This window comes from Contarinia nasturtii, unplaced genomic scaffold (assembly GCF_009176525.2).
Source record: "Contarinia nasturtii isolate CC-2019 unplaced genomic scaffold, AAFC_CNas_1.1 Cnas_scaffold_695, whole genome shotgun sequence".
Lineage (NCBI taxonomy): Eukaryota > Metazoa > Arthropoda > Insecta > Diptera > Cecidomyiidae > Contarinia > Contarinia nasturtii.
The window spans coordinates 4464720-4487554 of NW_022198046.1; the positions used below are offsets into that span (position 1 = coordinate 4464720).

The 22835-nt window shown below is 33.6% G+C and overlaps 6 protein-coding genes across 6 annotated transcripts; 2 read left to right on the plus strand and 4 right to left on the minus strand.

Moving 5' to 3' along the window:
- Window positions 1–528: 528 nt before the first annotated feature.
- On the minus strand, window positions 529–1574 carry LOC116341343. The gene is made up of 3 exons (XM_031768336.1): window positions 1309–1574; window positions 1114–1247; window positions 529–1050 (listed from the first exon to the last, which is right to left on the minus strand). The coding sequence occupies exons 1-3, from the start codon at window positions 1538–1540 to the stop codon at window positions 910–912; spliced, it is 507 nt and encodes a 168-aa protein (XP_031624196.1). The 5' UTR covers window positions 1541–1574; the 3' UTR covers window positions 529–909.
- A 2218-nt stretch (window positions 1575–3792) lies between these two features.
- On the minus strand, window positions 3793–6189 carry LOC116340560. The gene is made up of 3 exons (XM_031767113.1): window positions 6180–6189; window positions 5394–5699; window positions 3793–5324 (listed from the first exon to the last, which is right to left on the minus strand). The coding sequence occupies exons 1-3, from the start codon at window positions 6187–6189 to the stop codon at window positions 3793–3795; spliced, it is 1848 nt and encodes a 615-aa protein (XP_031622973.1).
- LOC116341083 lies at window positions 6185–7567 on the minus strand. Its single transcript, XM_031767943.1, has 3 exons — window positions 7105–7567; window positions 6755–7021; window positions 6185–6667 (listed from the first exon to the last, which is right to left on the minus strand). Exons 1-3 carry the CDS (start codon window positions 7136–7138, stop codon window positions 6618–6620), a joined length of 351 nt encoding a protein of 116 aa, XP_031623803.1. The 5' UTR covers window positions 7139–7567; the 3' UTR covers window positions 6185–6617.
- Window positions 7176–8254, plus strand: LOC116340562 (RING-H2 finger protein ATL30-like). The gene is made up of 6 exons (XM_031767117.1): window positions 7176–7182; window positions 7222–7236; window positions 7331–7436; window positions 7576–7739; window positions 7807–7890; window positions 7958–8254. The coding sequence occupies exons 1-6, from the start codon at window positions 7176–7178 to the stop codon at window positions 8236–8238; spliced, it is 657 nt and encodes a 218-aa protein (XP_031622977.1). The 3' UTR covers window positions 8239–8254.
- Window positions 8255–8900: 646 nt separating this feature from the next.
- LOC116341082 lies at window positions 8901–11488 on the minus strand. The gene is made up of 3 exons (XM_031767941.1): window positions 11213–11488; window positions 10236–10590; window positions 8901–10158 (listed from the first exon to the last, which is right to left on the minus strand). The coding sequence occupies exons 2-3, from the start codon at window positions 10588–10590 to the stop codon at window positions 9374–9376; spliced, it is 1140 nt and encodes a 379-aa protein (XP_031623801.1). The 5' UTR covers window positions 11213–11488; the 3' UTR covers window positions 8901–9373.
- A 9739-nt stretch (window positions 11489–21227) lies between these two features.
- LOC116340898 lies at window positions 21228–22422 on the plus strand. The gene is made up of 2 exons (XM_031767639.1): window positions 21228–21280; window positions 21361–22422. The coding sequence occupies exons 1-2, from the start codon at window positions 21269–21271 to the stop codon at window positions 22255–22257; spliced, it is 909 nt and encodes a 302-aa protein (XP_031623499.1). The 5' UTR covers window positions 21228–21268; the 3' UTR covers window positions 22258–22422.
- The last annotated feature ends 413 nt before the right edge of the window (window positions 22423–22835 follow it).

Sequence of the window (22835 nt, forward strand, 5' to 3'; positions counted from 1 at the left end):
TAGTTTGTTCCTCTAAAAAAATAATTTCTCCGTTTTATGACTGATTTCAATTTCCAACCTCCTAACCAAGTGCTATCTTTTGAGATTGTTCTATTAAGCTGTTGCAAAGATACATCATCCAAATCGTGAAAATATTATACGTTTATTCTCTTTATGATAAAGACTACCTCACATAATGCTAACAAAATTCAATCTCCGGTTGTTAATTATGACATAGATAATTTGGAATTTATTACATTGTGAATGGATTAACATTTTATAATATCAAACATTGTTTAATATAAAGTAATAAGTATAAGTATTGTATGATGTACACGTGCGAATAGTTTAATGTTTGCTCCTGGCAAACACACATGGCAAAATCAAAAAGTGTATATTCTAAATTTAGTTTATAACTTAATTCGCAATAAAGTGAGGATCGTTTCATATGACTGTTACACATCTATACACAAGACTATTTAAGGAATAAAAAGTTGACTTAATTTTCTCATTTGCGAATTTATTGATTTTATAGTGAATGAACAGAAACAGATTAATATTGCATGTACTACCTTTTACGTGTGGAAAAAAAGTGACTGACTGACTGGTTAGCTAAAATCGACTGAAATTGGAATTTTGTTAACTGAAGTCGTCTACCTAGCCGACTTTAGTCGTCTATGTATGTCATTTTAAACAGATGACTAATTTGGGAGGTTTGTGTCTATATAGTCAACTGTGATTGAAGTTGAATTAAGTTGTATTTTTCTCTACTAGGATTGACTGAAAAATCAGCCAAAACAACTTAAAACAACTTCAATCTCAGTTGGTTTTAGCCAAAAACGTCCCAAATTAGTTAACTGACTAGTCAGTCAGTAATTTTCCACAAGGGTATGAAATACGTTGCTTTATGAAAATCAAAATAAAAACCATTTATTGTATGCTTGGTTTCAAGTATCCAAAGATTTCTACGAAGTACACGATAAATTTGGTATTCTGTGCTTTAATTCTAGTCGCAATTTCTGTTTGATGAATTCCGCCCTTAGTTATGCTGGCATTCCCATCTTCATTATCCTGTTCAAATACATTGGATTCAACTTGATTCAATCACATCTTTGCATTACTACTCTTTCTTACTTGAGTAACAAAAATGTTGACAAAAGAAACGTAAAAGTCACCATTTGCAGTTGTAGGATAAGCAACTAATACTTCAACGTCACGTTTATTTTTATATTCGATTGCTTCCATCTGAATGGCAACAAGAACATCACCTGTAGTAAAACGATTTACAATACATTGTGTTATTTCACATTTAATATTAATTATACTTACCATCAATTCGTTCTCCAAATTTGTATTCGCTATCTTCAAAGAATTGATCAGATTTGTTATGCATCTGGAATACATCCAACAATTGTCGATAAGCAATGTGATTTTCGTTTTGTAATTTATGTAGGGGATATGTATTTTGCAGTGAAATATTTCTCTGAGTTTTGGATTCCAACGCTTGCGATTGAGTAAAAAGAATTGAAACACAAACAATCAAAATCCAAGGATTGGCCATTTTTCTGTTAGTTTTGCAAAAGTAATTTTTTGTAAAGACAACAAACTTCAATTGAACTGGTTTTGAATCCATTTGAAGGCTATATTTATATTAAAATTGTGTAGAAATTAAGATAGACTAAGAAATATTAACCATTTAAAATATTTAAAATGGAATTTCCATAGTTTTTCTTATCGCATATTTTTTTATGGGAAAAATTCGTTGACTCACTATAATGCAATGTTATTCATTTTTTAGTTGGAGTAAATATTTGTTTTTATTACCTTTCGAAAACTAGAAGTGGTCAAAGATAAGAAAGATTTGACAAACAAGTTTTTATTGTATTGTATGTCAAAAATGATATAACATCAAAATAATTGAAAATAGTTAAATTCACCAAAAATGTAGATCGATGAAGAAAAACTGAAATTGAAATAATTGCATTTTATCAAACATTTTTTGCATATAATCCATTAAAATTGTGCATATTTTATAAGACAACTTGTAATAGCAAGTGTTATGCAAATGATGCGCCATAATGTGTTTCGATTGTGTTGAAGTATAATGAGAGTCAACCGTCTGTCAAGCGAATGTGACAAATAGAAAAGTGGATGATGTATCCCACATTGAGGTTGGCCGAAATGAAACTTTTTCCATGATTATGCTATTACAAACTTCCGCCACCGATGGATTTTGATATTTTTTATGTGGATGCATTTCAATGATTAAATAGTCATAGTGCCTGGGTGATAATTGGCTAAAGTGTTGTAAAGTTAGCGAGCAAAGGAGTGGGACATGGAGAGAGAGAGAACTGCTACGTATCTGCCCATAAATATGCGCAAATATTTAAAATCATCCGCACGCTCGGAAAACTTTAAAACAAACAACTGCTGTTAAATGAGGCTATTGTATAAATTTGAATGGATCTAGTGTATGGCTTACAGTAGCCAGCGATACAGTTGCATGAGTTGGCAGTGGTGAGGCGAAAAATAGCAAAAATGTATGCAAATTTAATTAGTTCTACATTGAATTAATGAAATTGTTTTGTTGTCGCGCCAGCGAATTCACACTGTATTGCGGGTAGAGGCGAATGAACGTTTCGTTTATTTTGTGTTGGCCATTCTTTTCCCCCACGACACAGCTTTTCATGTTTGATGCTTCCAGCTGCGCACAATCGCTCCAAATTCAAATCATGTTTGTTCAACATTTTCAACAAATACTTTCCATCTCGATTTGTTTGTTTTTTTCGGCCATTAAATTTGATAATACAACATTTGGATTGAAAACGGATTTTCAAGCATCGCATAAAATAATTGCGGTTTTTATTTTGCTTGGCGAAAGATCAAACAATCCAAAAATAATTCAAATAAATGTATGCTCCGAGGCAAAATTGTTTGCAAAAAAAGAAGATAAACACGGCATTTGTACAGTCAGACTCGCTTTCATAAAATTCAAATGAAACAAAATCAACTATCATTAAATTTCGAAGTGGCCAATCGAATGCATAGCGCCGCTGCAATTGTTGTCGATCATAAATTTTCGATTTTGTTGTAAACAAAAACAATTTTGCAAATGTGTTCATAAATGAAATTTCCAAATGATTTATTACCATTTTGAATTTTTGAAATTCGTATATACGGGAAAATACCGATCACGTGTGCACCAGAATGGTTTACTCTTCTTCGAAATGTGCACACATATTGTGTGATTTACACATTGCATTCACCGGGCAAACAAGTCGGAAATCAAAATACGTACGCTTCTTCTAGCATATATGAGCCATTGAATAGTTTGTGTGTCTGTTCGGCATAGAATGGCCGTTCGAGTACACATTGCAGCTATGCGATCTGAATATGTGCACTTCAGCTTTGTGTTCAAGTTATTCTCATAAATTTTATTCCAAGAATTTATTGTCTTGCCTTCTGTACTTAGTATTTGGATGCGTATAATTAAAGAAGAAGACGCACGATTCCCCATGATATATGTATTGGTTTGTTATACACTATACTATTTACACGTACAAGTTGTCATGCTCAGACGACTGACAGTTGCTGGTTTTTAACCAACTTCATGCTAAAAAGGTGTTTATTTGACTTTGTATAAATAATGACATGTTTACAAAATGATTACTGTTTCATTATTTTGGACGAAAACACAATTTCTATTGAAAATATTTATTTAAATTTAAATTATTCATTACTTTTTTGTGAAAGAAGTGCTATGCATTATTCTGTAAATTAAAGTGAATGTATTTTATTCTTATCATCGTTGAACTAAATATCGGCATCTGAATCACCTTCAATGAATTCATCTTCGATTGCGTCGATTACGATATCGTTATCATCAAAAAAGTTTTTCAAATGTCTGGATACTTCTTTTACTCCATTTCTTGCGTAAGTAACATAATATAAAAGAGACATGACATGTGAACAGCAGCCTGCAGTCCGATTTCCAGCCTTACATGAGCAAGTATATGCCAAAACAGAGCGATAATTATGTTGATAATTACCTATTTTCTTGTCCATTAGCACGAAAGTTCTATACACGCTTTGTGACACAAAACGCGATTTTAAATTTGCCATCAGCAGCAATGGATCCATATTTTCGTTAAGTAAACGGTTGCACAAATTCTTCACATCTTCTCTCAAGAAACTCACAATCAACAATTCGTTATCATGTTCATATAAATGGTTTGATAAATAGCATCGTGCTTGTTGTACTTGATATGGACCGAATGATATCATTTGTAAATCTGCAAAAGTGAATCGTGGATAGGTCTCAAAATCATCGACTATTGCATACGACTTCGTTTTTATTAAACGTTCGAGCTGTGGCAATTCAACAATAGTGCTCAGAAGGTTCGGTTGATTTAGTCGAAGTTTCAATTCCCTGGCCATTTCAATTGTTGTCGTTGAATCCTGCACATAATTCGCTCTTTTATTTAATAATGCCGCTCCGATCTCGAAGTCAGTCATTATCTTTGGAATGTAGTGAATATCAATCGTATTTGAAAATATTCGCCAAACATTCTTCATAACACCATTCACACGTTCGACATTGTAGCGTACTCTTGTCACCAGACGTGATTCGTTTGCATTTTTTGTGGTCAATTTAGTGTGTTCATTGCATGTAGGCATTTTGACTATATAACCGAGATTTATTAGAGTTGTTTCACAATCGCGAAATCCTCGATCTACAATGAAAACATCTTCAGGTTGAAGCGATATTAGTGATGACGTTAATTGCTGTGGCCTGAAAATTTTTTCAGTGATTTTGGCATCATTTTCTGTCGCCTTAAATGGACCAAGCACAAATAAAATTCGGCCATCTGTCAACACACCCATCATTATTTTTAGGTAATTCCGCATTTTGTGTGCATTGTAAGTATCTTTTTGGAATTTGTGATTCGTGCTTTTTTCGAGATAAATGTATGTCCCGTCAAGTATTAAATGTGCACCATTAAAGTCATCGTCATCAAACAATATGTGGCTTGTTTCAGATTTGTGTGACAATAATTCTGCTCGGCTCATTTCAAAATTGATGTAACGAGGAACGATTACTCGTTTTAAAACATCTCTCACCAAGTTGCATCGCCGTTGAACCGTTCTTCTCGACACGTCAAAGTGAAATCCGACTTCTTGATAAGACCGGCCAGTACGTAATCTCATCAAATAAATAAACAGTGCATCACTGGCTTTATCATTTGACTTGAGTTCTTCAAAAAGATCAGGCAATTCATTTAGTAACATTTTGAAATCATGCTTAGTGTGTCCACTTAGAAGTTTCATTTCTTCTTCACCAGTGCCTGCAGAAAATTTCGGTTAATTATTCTATATTTATATAATCGTTGTATTGGTTTCATGAAAATATTTACATGACTCTTTTGAAATAATTGTTTTGGCCGGGGGATTTGATAACAAGCTAAACATTTCTTCAAGATGTTGTTTAGTGAATTTTGACTCCTCCGATGTTATGATCGCATTTACGTTCATCCATGATTCACTTTGAATATGATTACCGCATGCCACAGAACTGGATGGAATATAAACCTTGTAATCTACAGCAATTCGATATCGTATCTCTTTTGGAATCGTGGCCAATCTAGTTGTTATTCCACACAATGGATGATTGCAGTTTCGTTTTGTAGCTCCTGTTCTCTTGATCTTTAAATGAATCGCTTCTGAACATTTATAACATAGTGAAAATTCAGAAAAAAATTATAATAAATTATATTCCAATTGTTTTCAGATCTTTAAGCCAGATTGCAAAAATGAATGAGCAAAAACAAGTAGGTATTTTTAAAAAATTCCCATTTTAATGGATTTCTTATTATATTGAACTGAATCAGAAATGTATTTTTTTTAGAAAATATTGGAAAACACAAGTTGCTGAAGAAGACTTAAATTAAAGCGTGTTAATGAACTTGGTAACTTAGTAACCATTCCACAATTTTATCGGGTAATTGATTTTCCATAAAATAAGAAACACTTCGAATACTAATCAAGAAAAATCATATATTTTCATTGCTCAATGCAATCGTTTTCACACATAGTAACAGATTAAATGCTCAATTATTTTCAATTTCATTTCACTTTTGAAAAGGTCATTGATCTTTAAAAAATATTACTCAAAATCAGTTAGAATTTTTTTATCATATTACCTCGATCCATTTTTTAAAATTATTTCTCAATCGATATACTATTAATCGCAAGAGAATTTCAACAAGACTGAAAAATGAAAAATTTAAATACAAGTGAACACTGCCGCTAGAATGCAAAGTAGCCAAGTCAAACATTCGAAATATCGATATGTCAACAAGAAAATAGCGCCTATTCAATGTATCTCTTTGCACAACAATGGTGTCATTGTATGAAATGAATTTAAAATAAAAATAAAAAATATCCGATGCACACAAACATTTTAAATTGTTTCAAACAATGACACCATTCCTATTGATATATCAATAGCTGTGGATGTTTGAGCCAACCAAGTAGGCAACCAAAAAATCAAAATAGTTTAAGTTCGAAGGTCAATGAACCATTTATTCAATATATTGATGCAAAAATGACATAATGAAAAACGAATTATCGCCAATTTTTCAGCTGGAATAATTATGCTCATTGCGGATCTGCACAATGTGAGCATGCACTGAAAAGATAAAAATACAAAATCATTTTGATTAGAAATCATAAACAGAACAAGCACTGAAAATAATAAAATATTGTCATTACTTACATTCGTTGTTCATTGTTTGAACCTCCACCATTTTAACTGGATATGGGACCGGTGGGGTGAATAAACTTTCATCACGACGGCGCTTAGTTTTTGGGCTCAAATTCTTTGGGCTGTTTGCCTTGCGTTTTGGTTGGGTGCGTTGGGGTTTAACCAGTCTTCGACGAATGCGAGCCACATCGATACTGGTCAATTTTGGTGTGCGTACAAAACATGGTGAACAACCGTATGCTTCACATAAATAGTTGTCGCGAGTTGTTCCTCGAGACACTAAAAAATGCATGAAAAATTAAATTCAAACAATTTAATAGTTTAAGATTCAAACATAAATAATATCTTAAAAATATATTCACCTCTATTATCATTTTTAGCACTTTTTCCACGCATTTTGGTTCACCGGATAAAATTCAAAACAATGATGTGAATGAAATGCACAAAGTTTGACAAGTGATGCGTAAAGTTGGCACAAGTGTTATTTATTGGCGGTAAGTTATTGGCGCGATTGACATATTGAAACAGTTTTCATTTGACACTTGTTCCATGAACATTGTTTTTTTTTCATGATGAACATTACACAAGCCGAATGTACGATTTGTTCCGACAAACTTTTTGATGGCCAGGAATTGAATACACCATTTTGTGGTCATGTATTCCACCGCAAATGTATTCGATATGCATTACACAAGTGAGTTAAAAAATTATGATAAATAACATAATATAATCATATTCATATTTTAACATTCAGTTGAAGTTCATTGACCTGAACGTAAATATCATCATTACTCATTATTTTCATTTAAAAAAACTATTCTTTAATATTTCAGGAAGCCCGAGTGCCCTGTTTGTCGCAAATCAAGCAATCGTCGCGATTTGGTTGTGTTGTTTTTTGGTGGCAACATATTTTCAAATGAGACTGGCGACAATAATACTGATGAAGCAACTGTTGGAGCCAAATTAGAGCAGCCATCATCGCTAGTATCATCGTCAGGTTGGAATTTTTATGTTGTTACTTTAAAATAAGAGAACTAACAATGGCTTTTTTCTTAATTTTCTAGAATCTAGCATCAACAACGAAGTATTTGATCCCAATACGGCTCAATCAACTATCGACGCTCTATCAGAGCAACCGTCATCGTCAGGTTGGAATTTTCATGTTTCTATACTTTAAAGAGAATTACAAATTGTTTTTTTTTTACAATTTTCTAGAATCTAACTTCAAGAACGAAGCATTCGAACCCAGTGCCGACGAATTAAATCCACAAAATGTGGCTTCAGGAAATGGCAATACTTCATCAGTTGTTTCCAATGGTGATTCAGTTCGTGGTCGTGAAGGAGAAGTGGTGCCGGCCAAAATTGTTCGACGTCGGGTTACAAAGGACATTTGCCGTTTCAATTTCGGAAGAAATATATGTGTATTTTGTTTCAATTCCTTCGTCACCGTTGATGCCAAGGTTGCATGCGATAAATGCATCACAAATATGAAATAAAAATTTCTCTTCATTCAAACTACTAATTTTTGTTTTCAAAAAGTTTCTTTTTTACCAGTGAAATATTTGAAATTTAAATTATCGTTTTTTTTAAACATCACAGCAGACAACTTCACTGTGAATTTATTATTATTACATATTGAGTTTGACATATGACAACTAATACATATAAACACATTTGTGTATGGGGGAATTCATATGTCAGTTTGCCTCTTGCTCTTTGATTTAGAAACATGCAATTTTCACAATCATAGCATTTTCATTCATTGTCTGTATGCGTTTGGGCACTATGCAAAAAAAAAACCTTAACCGACTTTCTGCTATTGAAAACTAAATCAAAACACAATACAATAAACAATTCATGGAACGATTTAATTTCGTATTGTTCGATTAAAAGGGAGCCGAGAGTAGCCGAGAGTAGTCCAATGAAACTTGCATAATTATAATTACAATCGTTAAAACGATAAAGGTGTTGAGGAAATACATTGTTTTGTACGCCTTTTTTATGCATTCACGAGGGTCAATGGGAATTATTAAATTGTTAATAAAAAATAGTCAAAATGTAATGCGTAAAATGATAAAGCTATCTATGACTCATTCCAACGACTCATCATTTTTGTTTTTCTTTCAAATGTGGGAAGTTCAAAGCATATAACTCGCAATTCATTTGTAACATCTTTATTTTATTTCGAACTTATAAACAACGAAACGAATAAGCGAATCATTTTACAAAACTACATGCTATTTATATCGATAAAATTCTATGATGCTTGCTTACACAACTTAGATAAATTCTTAAATCAATTTGTATTAGAGATTTCGAAACGAATATATTTTTTCCGTTCTTTTTTGGTTGTGTATTATGCGTAACTGATAAAAGATAATAAAAGTCTTCAACAAAGTTCTCGAACATAACCAGTACCATAACTTTGTTGATGACAGTCTTTCATTAATATTTCTTGCCAGTCGAGAAAAATCCACGACCAAAAAGAGTGGTATAAATATTTCTTTCAAACTATCACCAATACTAGCAAAAATCCAAAATGTTTGTTTAAAAAAAATGTGTACTCTTCACAAAAACTTTGTTTGACATTGAACAGTTTTCTGTTCAAACTGTGGTTAATCCAATGTGGTTTCATTCATCACCAAATCGTGTATCAATTATCGATTCAGATGATTCAGAATTGTCTGGCTTAGTTTCACCGTCATAGTAATCGGTAATACGTAATTCCTCGTCATCGCCATGTAACCTTTCTCTGGCCCTGGCCAAAATTCGTCGTTTATCCAAGCCAGAAGCAACATCAAATACAATACCTTTTTTGATACGTGTTGCCGAGTAAATGTCATTTTTCAAATCTTTCAATTCCAATCGATCCAAAATGATGTGTCGCACCAAATCAAATAGATTTGTTGTTGAATCAACATTGGCACCGGTCAATAAAAGTTTGGTATTACTGTTTGAATTGATCAATTCATCAACAACTTCCGATAGAGTGGCCACTTTTAATTTCATATTTTCAAGGGCAGCCATAACTTGTCTCATTTGTAACGTTAACTGTTGAACAGCACTTGTGGTGCCAGCACTTTGTCCATCAGGACTAGGGAAATTTACACTACCACCGCCACCACCACCGCCATTAAAACTGCCTCCGCTGCCACCATTTGGATATTGGCCACCGAATTGACCTCCATTGCCGCCAGCACCACACGAACTCGGACCAAACAAATGATGGTGATAATGATGAACTTCACTGGGAAACACTCTCATTGGTCCAGTGCTCGCGTTGCAGTCACGGTTTTCATTTACTGTCGATGTTCCACGTGTTGGTTGAGTCGGCCGAACTGGACGCTCTGTATATTCGGGAGCATCAGTTGAACTTGTCTCTTCAGTTACATTTATACCTCTATACACATCAGAATCTGAACAAAAAATATTTCATTCAAATTATTATTCATTTTTCATTATCGAAATTATTATTATTATTTTAATATCGCACCTGTGAATTCATGTTTCTGATCATCTCTGCGATAGCCAAGCGATTCTTTTTGTACATACATCCAATAATAGAGAACATCGCCCGGTTTAATTTCATGCTTTCGATCAATGAATGTCCATCGTCCATTTTTGTGTTTTAGAATATCGGCCGAAAATTGACCGTTTTCGAGACCCTCCATGGGTGAATTCAAATTGCCATGGAACGCAAACAATTGAATCCCAGGCGTATCGGGAATTGAAACCGAAAATCCTTTCGGGTGCAATACTTCAATTCGAGCCTTTGGCACCACATAAGCCACAGTTACAGCGAACACGAACGCCGACGCCGCGATCACTTCAATCCACCTTGTCATCATCTGTTCAAAAGATATAGATACATACTCTCAAATTATTCTACTTTTTCTTGAAAATTTGCGCAAAATATTTAGAATCACAAGCATTCTCCAAATTTACTTCTTATTATAAACTCAAAATCGACAAAGTGTGAAAAAACAACGGTGGTTTTTGGTTTTTTCATGACAAAGAAGAAAACTAGTTTTATTCCGCATTATGGCAAACCATATGATGTCAGTTATTTGCTGTTTTTGATACTCAAAATCTTCATATCATATTGATGCATTTTTATTGATATGTTCGTGAATCATTGGCTTTTTGTTTGTGGACAAAACGAGTTTTTGCACTGAGTCATTGGAATCACGTTTGAACGTCAAAGCGTACAATGAACACTTCCACACCAAGCTTCAGATACGATAAAATAATTTGAAACAGGTGATTGTATAGCTTGAACCAAAAAGAAAAAAAAACCGGTCAAATTTTAACCTTAACACATAAACCAACGTTCACAAGTGAAAGTATAACATATTTTTTTTTGATAAATATTTTGAATCGATGTTGTAATATAGTATATGTGCCAAATTAAAACCGAGACACAAAAAAAGTCATGCCTTTGAAAAATAATTTTAGATAAAAAATATCAACCTTTTTTCGCTGTTTTATCCAATTTTTCAATATTTATTTTTAAAAAATCGATAAACTTAGAAAACACACAACTCAACTATAATAAAGCGTCATAAGCACAAGAAACTTTGATATTTTTTTTTAAATCTCAAATTATGTAGTTCGATTGGAAAAGTGAAAAAATTCCAGCCGCATCGGCAGTAGTAGCACGGTTAAATGTTTTGACTGAGCACAGAATGAAACTTGTTTGGTGAATGAAATAACAAAAGCATCTGAATGTGTTCTCCAAACGTGCCACTGATTTTGTATGTATACACCCAGGTAACCCGATTGAAGTCAGTCTTCTATCTCATTCTACTGTGTATTCTTTTTTCAGCATAAAATACAAGCCACAAACTTATAATTTAAGACTGTGTGAGGTATAAAAATTTCAACGTCATAATTGATTGCGTGATATCTATGATGATGAGATACGATGCGATGCAAAAGTCGACCTTGACCAACAATAACAACAAATGAGTTAATATTTTAATCGTTTGCTTCTATTTATTTCTTCGTCGTCACGGATTTCGCGAATTTCGCTTCTATATACACGTGCGTACCTTAAATTCATTGTGATAAATTCGAATCGATTTATTCTGTGGATTTCTATTTGGATTAATTAAAATGTGCGCAATTCTTAATGTTGAATTAAAACATTTTCTCAACGATTATCACACGAAATCATTGAAACAAAGATCATTTAAATCATTTTGCAAGCTACAAACCCCATTCTATTCCATAAAATCGCTCAATTTAATGATTAATGAACGTATATAAAAAGTTAATTAACTTAAAATTCATTTGAATTTTTTAGAATTGATTGAATTTTCGGTTCATTTTGAATAAATAAGTCTCTTTTTTGTTCATTCTCATTTTTCACATTTTGATTGAAACGAAAAATTTATGGATTAGGTCAATTGCTTGTGTAAGTAGGTTAGATTTTTAGATTGTTTCCAAGTATTATTCATCATTTGGGAATTCTCCACTTGCAGATCTCTGATGCCTCCTGCAGAATAGATTGTATCTTAAATTGGTAAGAGTACGACTCATTTATAGTATGATTCATCAGAATGTGGTTGGATTTTATTCGGTTTTCCCTAAATTCAGAGAGGTTCATTCAAATGCTGTTACATCCGTTAACAAATCCATTGTGTTCGTTTTGTGCAGTTTGTAATCAAACTAAACCAATGTCGGTGTCGGTATCATATTGTGCTGAACAACATGAAATTCCATTTTATGGTGAATAAATCGAAATCAAGTCATCTGAACATTGACAAGTGAACTAATAATAGCACGTTTGCCACCATTCACTTCAGAAATCAAATGCCACAAATGCGAATGCATCATTGACTCAATTTGAATGTGGGCAATTCCGATACATCAACATTATAATACCTTGTGGCACATTTCGATTCGAATGTGTGTTCTTATTTTTCTATCACTCTCATTCAACAAGGAGCAATCACATTAAACATAAATTATTTGCAAATTTGGTTTGAAATCCCACCAAAAATATGTATAAGTTAAATTTTGACAAAGCCAGTGCCAAACGTTATCACAACAATTGCACATTGCCGTAAAGAGTGGGGTGACCAGAACACAAAATCGCTCTTGACCACACAACAAGATAATCATTTTACACGTGTAAAACGTACGTGTATTACATAACATTGACTTTCGGTTCTCTTTTCACCTAATATCTAATGATTTCAATCTGACTGGTGATGTGTGAAGATAATTTTTCGATTCTATAAATACATGTCAAATTGTAGTTCATCGAATAGAGATCCATCTTCTATGTAAAAAGCAGAAATGTAATGTAAATTCAGATTCTCCGTGAATGGTAACAATGATTTCTAAGCGACAACAGCTTGATAATCGATAACAAATAGCAACTGGCACCGCTTATGTCTTGAATTATCTTGAAAGAGCGCAAATCGTTGAATCGTTTCTGTCGCATGTTTGTTCAACATTGTAGCATTTCGTGCCGAAAATCTTATAATGATTTGCATGTATAAATTGATTATCGTTTGAGCTGTGAAACAGGAAAAACAAATCGTGATTGAAAAAAAAACCCGAAGTGTTGCAATTTTATTCGCAATAAACACGATATTTTCATTCCAGGAAACTGAAATTTTCGTCGTTTGAACTTTGAAACGAACCAAATTGCAACATAATAATCGATTGAAGTTAATTGAACATGTTTTTCGGTGCGGTAGCAAACCTTTGACGATGGGTGTGCAGTGTGCACACATTTTCGCTTCAAATTCCGAAAACAGTTTCGTGGTTTTGGTAGAATCAACAAAATAAAATGTAATGAAAGAACTGACATGATGATAGTGTGTTCTTGACTTCATTGCACTCAACGAAATTTACTTTGCCATCAAATTCATTTGATTGGTGCACAAATTGACGTTAGGGAGAGAGAGAGAGAGGGCAAAAAATAACACTAGTCGAAAGCGTGACTTCATCGTATATTTACGTTATTTAATTTCCCTTTGAGTGAAACGATGTGCGTTTTGCCCCAAACGCGTTTTGCAAGAGCGAAAAGAAAACGAAACAAAAAAAAAAACATATTTAATTTTCAACCGAAATCCTTTTTCGTTTCGATGAAACATGAAACTTAAATGTAAATCAAACATTTAGTGAAAAATAAAGTCAAACAGAAGGCATTCATTTCATTTAAGGTACTTTTGTTTATTCGCCCATTTGAAGGCAAACATTTTTGACTGTATCATTTGATTAAAATGTTCTGTATATCATCGTTTCGTCTTCGAGTAAATAAGCGTTGCAAAAATAACAAATTACTTGATCTTTCTCTCTTTCGAAGTGAATTTTCTTTCGTGTCTGCATAGAGCGAGGAAGCAAAAGCGATCAGTTTAAAGTAGAGACGAAGAAAAAAAGTACACAAAGCATTGCATAACAAACAAAGCTGAGCAAAAGGATCATGAAACAAGATAAATTACTTACAATGACAGCGGTTCGACTTTAAAGTGATGCAAAAGCACACTAGGAGGGAAATGTGAAATGTTTATACATTTAAACTAATTTTATTTTCTAGTTTTGCATGTTGAGCCATCCATTCTCTATCGTTGATGTCGTCGCAATCATCATTTGTTTGCTGGATAGAAAATTTTCCAGACATTCTACGTGTTTATACATGCAACACGAGAGAGAGAGAGAGGGAGAAACGCATTTTCTGAAAATATGTGCTCATATGTATGTGGCGCATCAGAAATTCACTTCGTTTTTACACGATACACACAGAGAGTGAATATTCAAAATGGGATATCCGGCAACCGGATAGATTCAATCTCAATCGTGTATATGTAAACAAAATGTATACGCAAAATTGTGATATGTTAGCTTTCCTTGACATTCTGCCTTTTTGTCTGTGATAAATAAATTATTAAATTTTTTTTGCTTCGGTTTTTTGATGGTACTTTGTGTCGTATACATAGTAGATTCTATGAAAATAAAGAGTCTTACAGGAGTAAGACGAACTTTTCCGCACGGTGGTATTTGCGTATTTTATTAAGCAAGTTCAAAATAATATTTGTTCGAATTTTCAAGCCTTTCAAGCGGCGTAAAGTTCGAGACCAAAAAAACTCAACTTTGGCATCGAAATATTCTTTTATTTAATAACAGAAGTACTAGAAAAGATTTTTCACACTTTCATGATGAACCCATTTGTACGACATTTGAAAGTATTTCATTTTCTAACAAAACACTATAAAAAAATATGTCTGACGTTAATTTTGCCATAAAAATTATTTTTGAAACACTTTTCATAACTAACTATACTACCTTAATGGCGTGAAAATTTGTACAGGTTATTTTTTTCACAAAAAAATAACATTTGGAGGGTTTGGAGAAATTTCAACCAAAATTAAGAGTACCTCCCATACAAAATATTCGTTTTTGAGCCGAAAATTGAAAATTTTGTATGGGAGGTACCCCTAATTTTAATTCAAATCTCTTCAAACTTTCAGAATGTTATTTTTTTGTGTAAAAAATAGTCTGTGCAAAGTTTCACGTCATTAAGGTAGCATACAGGCATGGCTCCCATACAAAAATTCAATTTTTTGTGATTTTTTCAAGGAAACTGTATCAAAAATTGATTGTATCTCAAAAATAACCTCGGATTCGGTTTTCTCGTGTCAAAAAACCCCCCAATACATATTTTTGAGTGTTTAAGTCTACATTAAGTATGAGTTTTGGACGAAAATTGGACTCTTTTTCATAGGTATCACTCCAGGCATGGAATTTTTTTCCATCAACCAAAGTCGCTCAAAATCTGATGATTTCTATTCCTGGGGACCCCCAATCATCCCGTGAAGTCAGATTTCAAATAACTTTTCTGGGTGGTGAGAAAATCGATGGACAAATTTTGCGTACGGCGGACAACGTACGACGTACAACGTGGAACAGACCCACAACAACCATGCAAAAAACGGCCTGATTCGGGTTCTTTGACCTCAGAAACGTCCAGAAAACATGTTTTTGAAGTTTCGTAAATTTTGACCTATTGCAATACTTTCCCCTTTCACACTAGGTGTGTGCGGAAAAGTAAAAGATACACTTATATCACTTTTCTCTCTTTCTATCCTGATTTTTTTCCAGTTTTCGACGAAAAAATGTACAAACGCTTTTGTCAATGATGATGAAAATATCAACGACAACAGAAAACATGAGAGAGTCTAACCCAATTTATATTTGAAGCCCGAAATGGATTCCATTTATTTGTGCGTACATTTTTCAGTAGAACCGTATGCGACATTCCAAGAGTTATTTATGCATGTGAGTTGAACATAGAAATGTTTTCGTCATATCCCGTAGACGAAAGCATAACAACCGCATCACATCGTCCGTATCTCATATTCAACACATTAATTTTAGATGAAACTTGAAAGACTCTATTCGAAGAAACCGGAAAGACTTTCAGCAGAAAACCAGCGGCTTATAAATCACGATAATATAATTGAAAGCATCACAAGCACAAATCAACTGCAATTTTACTGCAGTGCATCCATTTTTGTTGAAAATAGTAAACAATTTTCTCAACTAAAGTAAATTGAAAGTGTAAGCTCGTATCGGAAATAAAAATGTGAATTATGTGGTTTTTGAATGCTTCAAAAGATTATTAGCAAAACATGCAAAATATGCACGAGAATAACAAATTTTTTGTTTGATATTTTTGTGATTTATTTGCCAAACTAATATAAGATTTTCATCGAAATTCTCTCACGCTCGAAGGCCATATGCAAAATAAATTAAACATTAATTTTCGTTCAAAATGTATTCCAAACGTAATGAATATCAATTAAATTTTGGTTTGATTTGAATACGGAATTTACACGTTCCAAAATGATATTAAAATTTTCTTTTCCATCACTGAACAGATTTCAAACAACAAATTATCCATTTTGGAATGCATTGTCATTTGTCATTTATCGTAAATCGTGCTATGTGGAATGCACAATTGGATTTGAATTGAAACAGCTTCTTTTGTGATGACAACTAAATTGAAGGATAAATCCTTGGGTGCAGCACACTTTTCGAATTACATATTTCAAATCCCCAACTCCGGAGACTGAGTTTTTACAGATTTGGTATGATTCCAATGGAAATGACAAGATGAGAAAAAGAGAGAGAGAGAAAGAGAAAAATATCTCCCCTGAGATAGTTGCACGTTCCTAATGTCACAGTACTTTGAAGTTATTATCGAATATTATGACTTCGATGGTTTGTTTGGTTTGGTTTGGCATGGTGAAATCAGTTTCACGAGCATATTATTTAATAACACAAGATGACAATTGATTTAGTTCAAACAGTTTTCAATTTCGTTTCACATCACGTCAATAAGTTGACGATAAGATACGACAAGTACGTGATGCTCTGAAGTGCCACATATGGCATTGACGTGCAAGTGAATATATTCGAAGTGGAAAAAAGAGAGTATGGAACAAAAACATATCCAGAGAAATTCGCATTCGGAAACTAGCAGTTTTGTTTGGCGAACAAAACGGTTGTATGTTGTTTATTTAAAATTGGTGGTACAAATCAAAATTATTATCACACACGCACTACTTTTTTGAAAAATATCGAAAAACAAATAATTTATTTGAAATAAATCATGGCCATTTCAAATACCGATGTCTCTCGTCCAATATTTATCTACGTAAACACAGACAGTTTCGAAGTTTTAGCATAAACAGGAAATAAATTCGAACCCATGTTTTTGTGTTTTCCAAAAAGACGGTGCAATTCCGAGAATGAGACAGAAAGAGTCAGATTTGGTTTTGCAATTGTTACAATCATATTTACCTGTACTTGTGCTTGGGTGTGGGTGTGCTGGGTTACCGTTACAAAATCCATTACATTATCATTGTTATTATGACTAGTTCTTTGACCCAGATGAACATTTCGATTGTCATTGTTTTGGAAACGAGAATATCCGAAGAATGCATTATGTTGAACGTTCGTGCGGTGGTGCAAAATGTCCATAAAATGGAAAACCGGTTCCGCATCACATTTGCATTAGAAAGTAAAGTTCCGTTTGGACTTTTGAATAATCGAACAGAGAATAGAAAATGGTAATGCTTTAAGATGAAGTTACTAAAGTCAACTGATAACAACAACGATGACGACGAATCGGACTGGTGAACAATAACAAAATCTGAATACACATCCCAGGCAGGAAGTACATTTCGGAATTTAATTACGAGTATGTGCTCAAACTGCACGCTATCACACACACATGGCCACTTGATGCATATTCATTCCACTGTCACCTCATGTTGCAATATCAAAAGCACAATCACGACACAGATAAATAAACAGTTTTGCTTTCCGAAGTGCTTTCATTGCGTACTACGTAAATAGGAACTTTTGGAATCGATGTTCTCTGCCTTTTTATCTCTCTCTCCCCCTCGCACTCTACATCCTCATGTTCGGTTTGAAAAGTTGTATTATAAAATTTAATTAGCATAATGGACAAAACTTTCATTGACTCTGTATTTAAATTCTATTTTTGCATTCTGTCTATACGAAATGAGCTGTTGTTGAAGCCACTTCAACGAATCGCTCTTAACTGTCTGCATTCAAAATGATAACGATATGTATCGTACTTTGATAAACAGTTCACTCGAATTTTCGCATAAATATAGAACTTATGCCAAAACGTGCTTTCTTCCCTCGCTGATTTTTTTTTGCTGGCATCATCATTCTGACATATTTCAGAAAGACCACCATGAAATGATTTTAACTGCGCATTTTTTGCGTTCAAAATAGCACATTAAAAAGGGAAAAAAGAAGAAAAACATGGAACAAAACTTGATCGATTCTCTTGATTAATTTATCCAGACAATTCATCTGGAAAATTGTGAAAGTTCGCAAACTATTTTATCATGACACTGCCAACTCTACTGCATGTCTTTTTTTATTTTTATCCGCTTCGATGTCAGTTTTCCGAATCGCAAAGAGTTTTGTATATTTTCTCTTGTCTTCGAACATTTTTAAATTGAAAACAATTATTTTCATTTTTCAAAACTTATGGTCAACGCTTTTTATATACATTTGCTCGATCACGAAAAAAAAGAGAGAATCTGTCAGAGTTTCAAACTCAATTTTATATCCAGTGTTGAGCTTGCTCGAAAATTATTATTATTTTGGTCGGATGTGATATCGGAATTTTATGAAAGAGAAGCGTGCACATTCGTGAAAATAATCGTCAAGAAGAAAATATGAGACATGAGAAAATTATCACGTCTGCTGATATTTACGAATTCTGAGCGTGTTCTCTGGACAAAACCGTAATTATGGTATTTATTGCTTTTGCTGTACAACGTCAATTTGCCAAATATAAATAGATATTTTCGGTTCACGTTCGAAATATGGTAGATGTATGTGTGTGTGCATTGTTGTGTGCGATGTTAAATATACAACTTTTTTTTCCTCGCAAATTAATCACTTCGAAAAATGGAGTCACATGCGAAAAACAATAAATAAATCATTATAGCTTTTTTTGTGCTGGTCGAAAATAATCCTGTAAAAAGATATTCGATAGCGAGTTTACTAGAAAGAGAAAGAGAGAGAGAGAGAGTGCGCATACAAAAAACGCATACACACATTCAGCTGGTCATAAATAAAAAGGAGCCGACATAAATTATTGTATAATACTTGATAGCCTCATTTCCGTTGTTTGGCGTCCAGATTTTCTTCCAATAATTGCATTTTTTTATACCTCCACAAGTCCACATGCAATAAATTAATGCTGATAACTTTTACATCGATCTGTGCCGGTTGCTGCCCCTCATTGTTACTGCCGTCAATGTTTGGTTCACCCAAAATAAAATTGCAAAGCAATTACGATGGTGGCATGTTTTAAGCTGTGGCGGTTTCGCAAAGGTTTCCACAGGATTGATTTGTAAACACATTTTATGCACCATAACCGAATTCGAAATGACCACTCTTTATGGAGGCAACAAAACGAATGTTAATGCGTACCACAAATGCAATATCTGGAAAAACATTATACACACCAAAATATCGTGCATGTTCTATTGGGCTCGACGAAGTGTATATACGAATTGTGGACCCTCGGATGCCAACAGGAAATGAAAGGAAAATCGAAATCGGTTTCTATTTTCCATTCATTACTGAAAAACCGATTTACTCTTATACACATACCTGCATTTAGTGGACACAGTCAGACTATTCATTTTTGATTTGATTATTCACCCGGTTGTCAACGCAACGCTCGTCAAACTCATCAATGCGTACAATAATCTATGGAATATAGACACAACGATGTGTGTCTATCACATCGTTCAATTCTAATTGAATAGACATAAATTCACATTACTATATCTGCACATCAGTGGTAATAGATTTATTTTTTTTCAATTTTGTGCAATTTCCCTATGCTCATCATTTGAAATGTTGTCAGTGAAATCGTTTCCACGATTTTTTTTAAATCTGTTTACTATAAAATTTTCAATCAACATACTTTTAAGCAAATATTGATCCACATTGTTTGAGAAATGTATTGCATTTCGTAAAAGAATCTGAATCTATCATGTCTTCCTCCGAAAAATGTATACGCCACGCCGTCTAAGAGTTTATTGCAAAGAAGAAAAAAAATCGAAATAAAGATTCACACGAAAAGATAATATAGTTTGCTTTTGTTATAAAAGTTATCTTTATTAATTTGGTTATCTATTGCGCTAGTTTATTGCTACATAAGGAGACCGAACTTTCAAAACGTGTATGCTATTCGAAAGTAAATTTCAATGGTATCTTAGATATTTCAGGTAAAAACGATTGTCAAAAGGTTATTATAAAAAAATTAATTCGTCTCAATCATTTATTTTTCTGTAAAAAACATATCTTAAATCACCGACTACAATCTAAACGTAACGCTTAATTGAAACAACAACAGAAAAGTGGCATTCACTGAACTGTTTGAACGCGATTTTTTGCACATCTGTGATTTATGAATATAGTTAAATGTTTTACACACTCATTTGAATAAATTTGCATAATACATCGATGTGAACAATAGGTGATCCAATTAGCAAATAAACGTATTCAAAAGATAGAGAAAATGTTTAGTTCCTTTATCCAATCTGGTTTTTTTCCTTTTCATTGAAATCAATCTACTTTCAATTCAATCTATTTTTATAAGCCGGCAAAATCGCGTTTTTGCATCATATGTGATATAAATAGTACAATGATGGCGGCGTATTGACAGACTGAATCGCTTTCAAATGCATGATAACGTAGCGAGAGTGATGTTTAATAAACAAAAAAACGACATGCACTTGATTGCAGAAATGATGTTAGAGCAAAAAAGAAATTGTCTCATCCACCATGTGAAAGAAAGTAAAATGCAATTTGTTCAGTAGCATTTTTGGTGGGGCATATCATTTGGACAATAATCAATCCATATAAAATTCGCTTTCAATCATTTCGAATTCATTCAATACGTTTTCGTTGATCACAGCGGATTCTAAGGAATTAACTTTTGGCAAAATGAAGACTTTCGTAAGTATTAATACATTTAAACAAAGGTTTATTTACATATTTTAATCGAATATTTATTCGATTTGATTTAATTTCAACAGATTGTATTGTTGGTATCAGTTGCGCTATGCTCGGCAGCTTCAAAAACATCAGAAAAATCCAATAAGAAACGTAGCTTACTTGAGTTGGGCGCATCCAATTTCGGAAATCTTCAAAGTGCTCCATATCCAGCCGCTTTGTCTCAATCATATCAATCGTTAGCCACCGCTCCTGTGGCCGCGTCATATCAATCCTTAGCAACTCCATTTGTTCCATCCCAACAATTGGTTCCAGAAACTAACAGTTTTGCTCATCTTCAGCCATTCCAGCATGATGGAGCACCCGGTTTAGTCCAGCATGTTGGAGCACCCGGTTTAGTCCAGCATGTTGGAGCACCCGGTTTAGTCCAGCATGTTGGAGCACCCGGTTTTGTCCAACATGCAGTAGCAGCACCTGCTTTACATGCATATGGACATATTCATCAAGAACAATTTGCCGTTCAACCAACTGTTAAAACTTTGGTCAAACATGTGCATGTGCCCTATGAACGCCACATTAAAGTCGATAATCCAATCTACACTCCCGTTGAACGCCAAATACCTATCGATAATCCGGTGGCTGTTGTGAAAGTGGTCAAACGGCCAGTGCCAATCCACGTGGAGCAACCCGTCCCGATAGCTATTGTCAAAGAGATCCGAGAAAATGCACCATACGTGCACAAAGTTCGTCTTGTGTTGCAACAAGTCTTCGTAAAAAATCAACAAGCACCAAAACAACAATACATTCCACCTCAAGAACATCATGCTGAACTTCCTCAACAACATTTTGACGCACCAGCTGCACCAAGCCAAAGCTATGTACCACCTCAAACACACCATCATGACGCACCAGCCGCGCCAAGCCAGAGCTATGTACCACCAGCTACAAGCTATGGCGTCCCAAGTCAAACTGGCTATTAAACAGAATCGTTGAATTGTAATTTGTTGATTTGATTGAAATTGTTATTTATGTTTATAAGGAAACTGTATGTTGCAATGAAAATATCTACATTATTTAAGAAGATCATGTACGTTTACATTGAACAAAATTCGCAGAAAAATAAAACAATTTATTGGCAAAAATAATATTTTTGTGTATGAATTCAATTTTATGCTATAAAAAATCAGGCAACAAGCAATATGTACATTAGTACAGCACGATTGTTGTAACCATTTAATGGACTGAACCAAATAAGTGTAGTATGAGTTTGCTTCAAAATTTCTTCAAAAATTGTTGGAACGAAATATTAAAATTAAGTAGCATCTAGAACACTACGAAGATGGAGTTACATTCTGTTCTCATCATATTGTTTGCCTCATCTTATTATTTTCAGAAGAGTAAGGTCTCATATCATTCGGATATAAGATGGGAATTTAAAAAAATCAATTCGGTATGAATATTCTAGTGGATATTTTATTTAAGCATTACGGAGATAAATTAGCGGCCTATATGATATTTCTTGATTCTACTACTAATATACATTTGTTGAAGCTTCAGT

Excerpts from the sequence above, each read along its gene's own strand:
- LOC116341343 (XM_031768336.1), bottom strand. The coding sequence starts at position 1,540 with ATGGCCAATCCTTGGATTTTGATTGTTTGTGTTTCAATTCTTTTTACT. Across the intron at positions 1,248-1,308 it reads ATTTGGAGAACGAATTGATG|GTGATGTTCTTGTTGCCATT; the intron begins GTAAGTATAATT and ends GTTTTACTACAG. Across the intron at positions 1,051-1,113 it reads TCAACATTTTTGTTACTCAA|GATAATGAAGATGGGAATGC; the intron begins GTAAGAAAGAGT and ends GTATTTGAACAG.
- LOC116340560 (XM_031767113.1), bottom strand. Across the intron at positions 5,325-5,393 it reads AATTATTTCAAAAGAGTCAT|GCACTGGTGAAGAAGAAATG; the intron begins GTAAATATTTTC and ends AATTTTCTGCAG.
- LOC116341083 (XM_031767943.1), bottom strand. The coding sequence starts at position 7,138 with ATGCGTGGAAAAAGTGCTAAAAATGATAATAGAG. Across the intron at positions 7,022-7,104 it reads TGCTAAAAATGATAATAGAG|TGTCTCGAGGAACAACTCGC; the intron begins GTGAATATATTT and ends TGCATTTTTTAG. Across the intron at positions 6,668-6,754 it reads TCAAACAATGAACAACGAAT|TGCATGCTCACATTGTGCAG; the intron begins GTAAGTAATGAC and ends TTATCTTTTCAG.
- LOC116340562 (XM_031767117.1), top strand. Across the intron at positions 7,437-7,575 it reads ATTCGATATGCATTACACAA|GAAGCCCGAGTGCCCTGTTT; the intron begins GTGAGTTAAAAA and ends TTAATATTTCAG. Across the intron at positions 7,740-7,806 it reads ATCGCTAGTATCATCGTCAG|AATCTAGCATCAACAACGAA; the intron begins GTTGGAATTTTT and ends TTAATTTTCTAG.
- LOC116341082 (XM_031767941.1), bottom strand. The coding sequence starts at position 10,590 with ATGATGACAAGGTGGATTGAAGTGATCGCGGCGTCGGCGTTCGTGTTC. Across the intron at positions 10,159-10,235 it reads TCAGAAACATGAATTCACAG|ATTCTGATGTGTATAGAGGT; the intron begins GTGCGATATTAA and ends TTTTTTGTTCAG.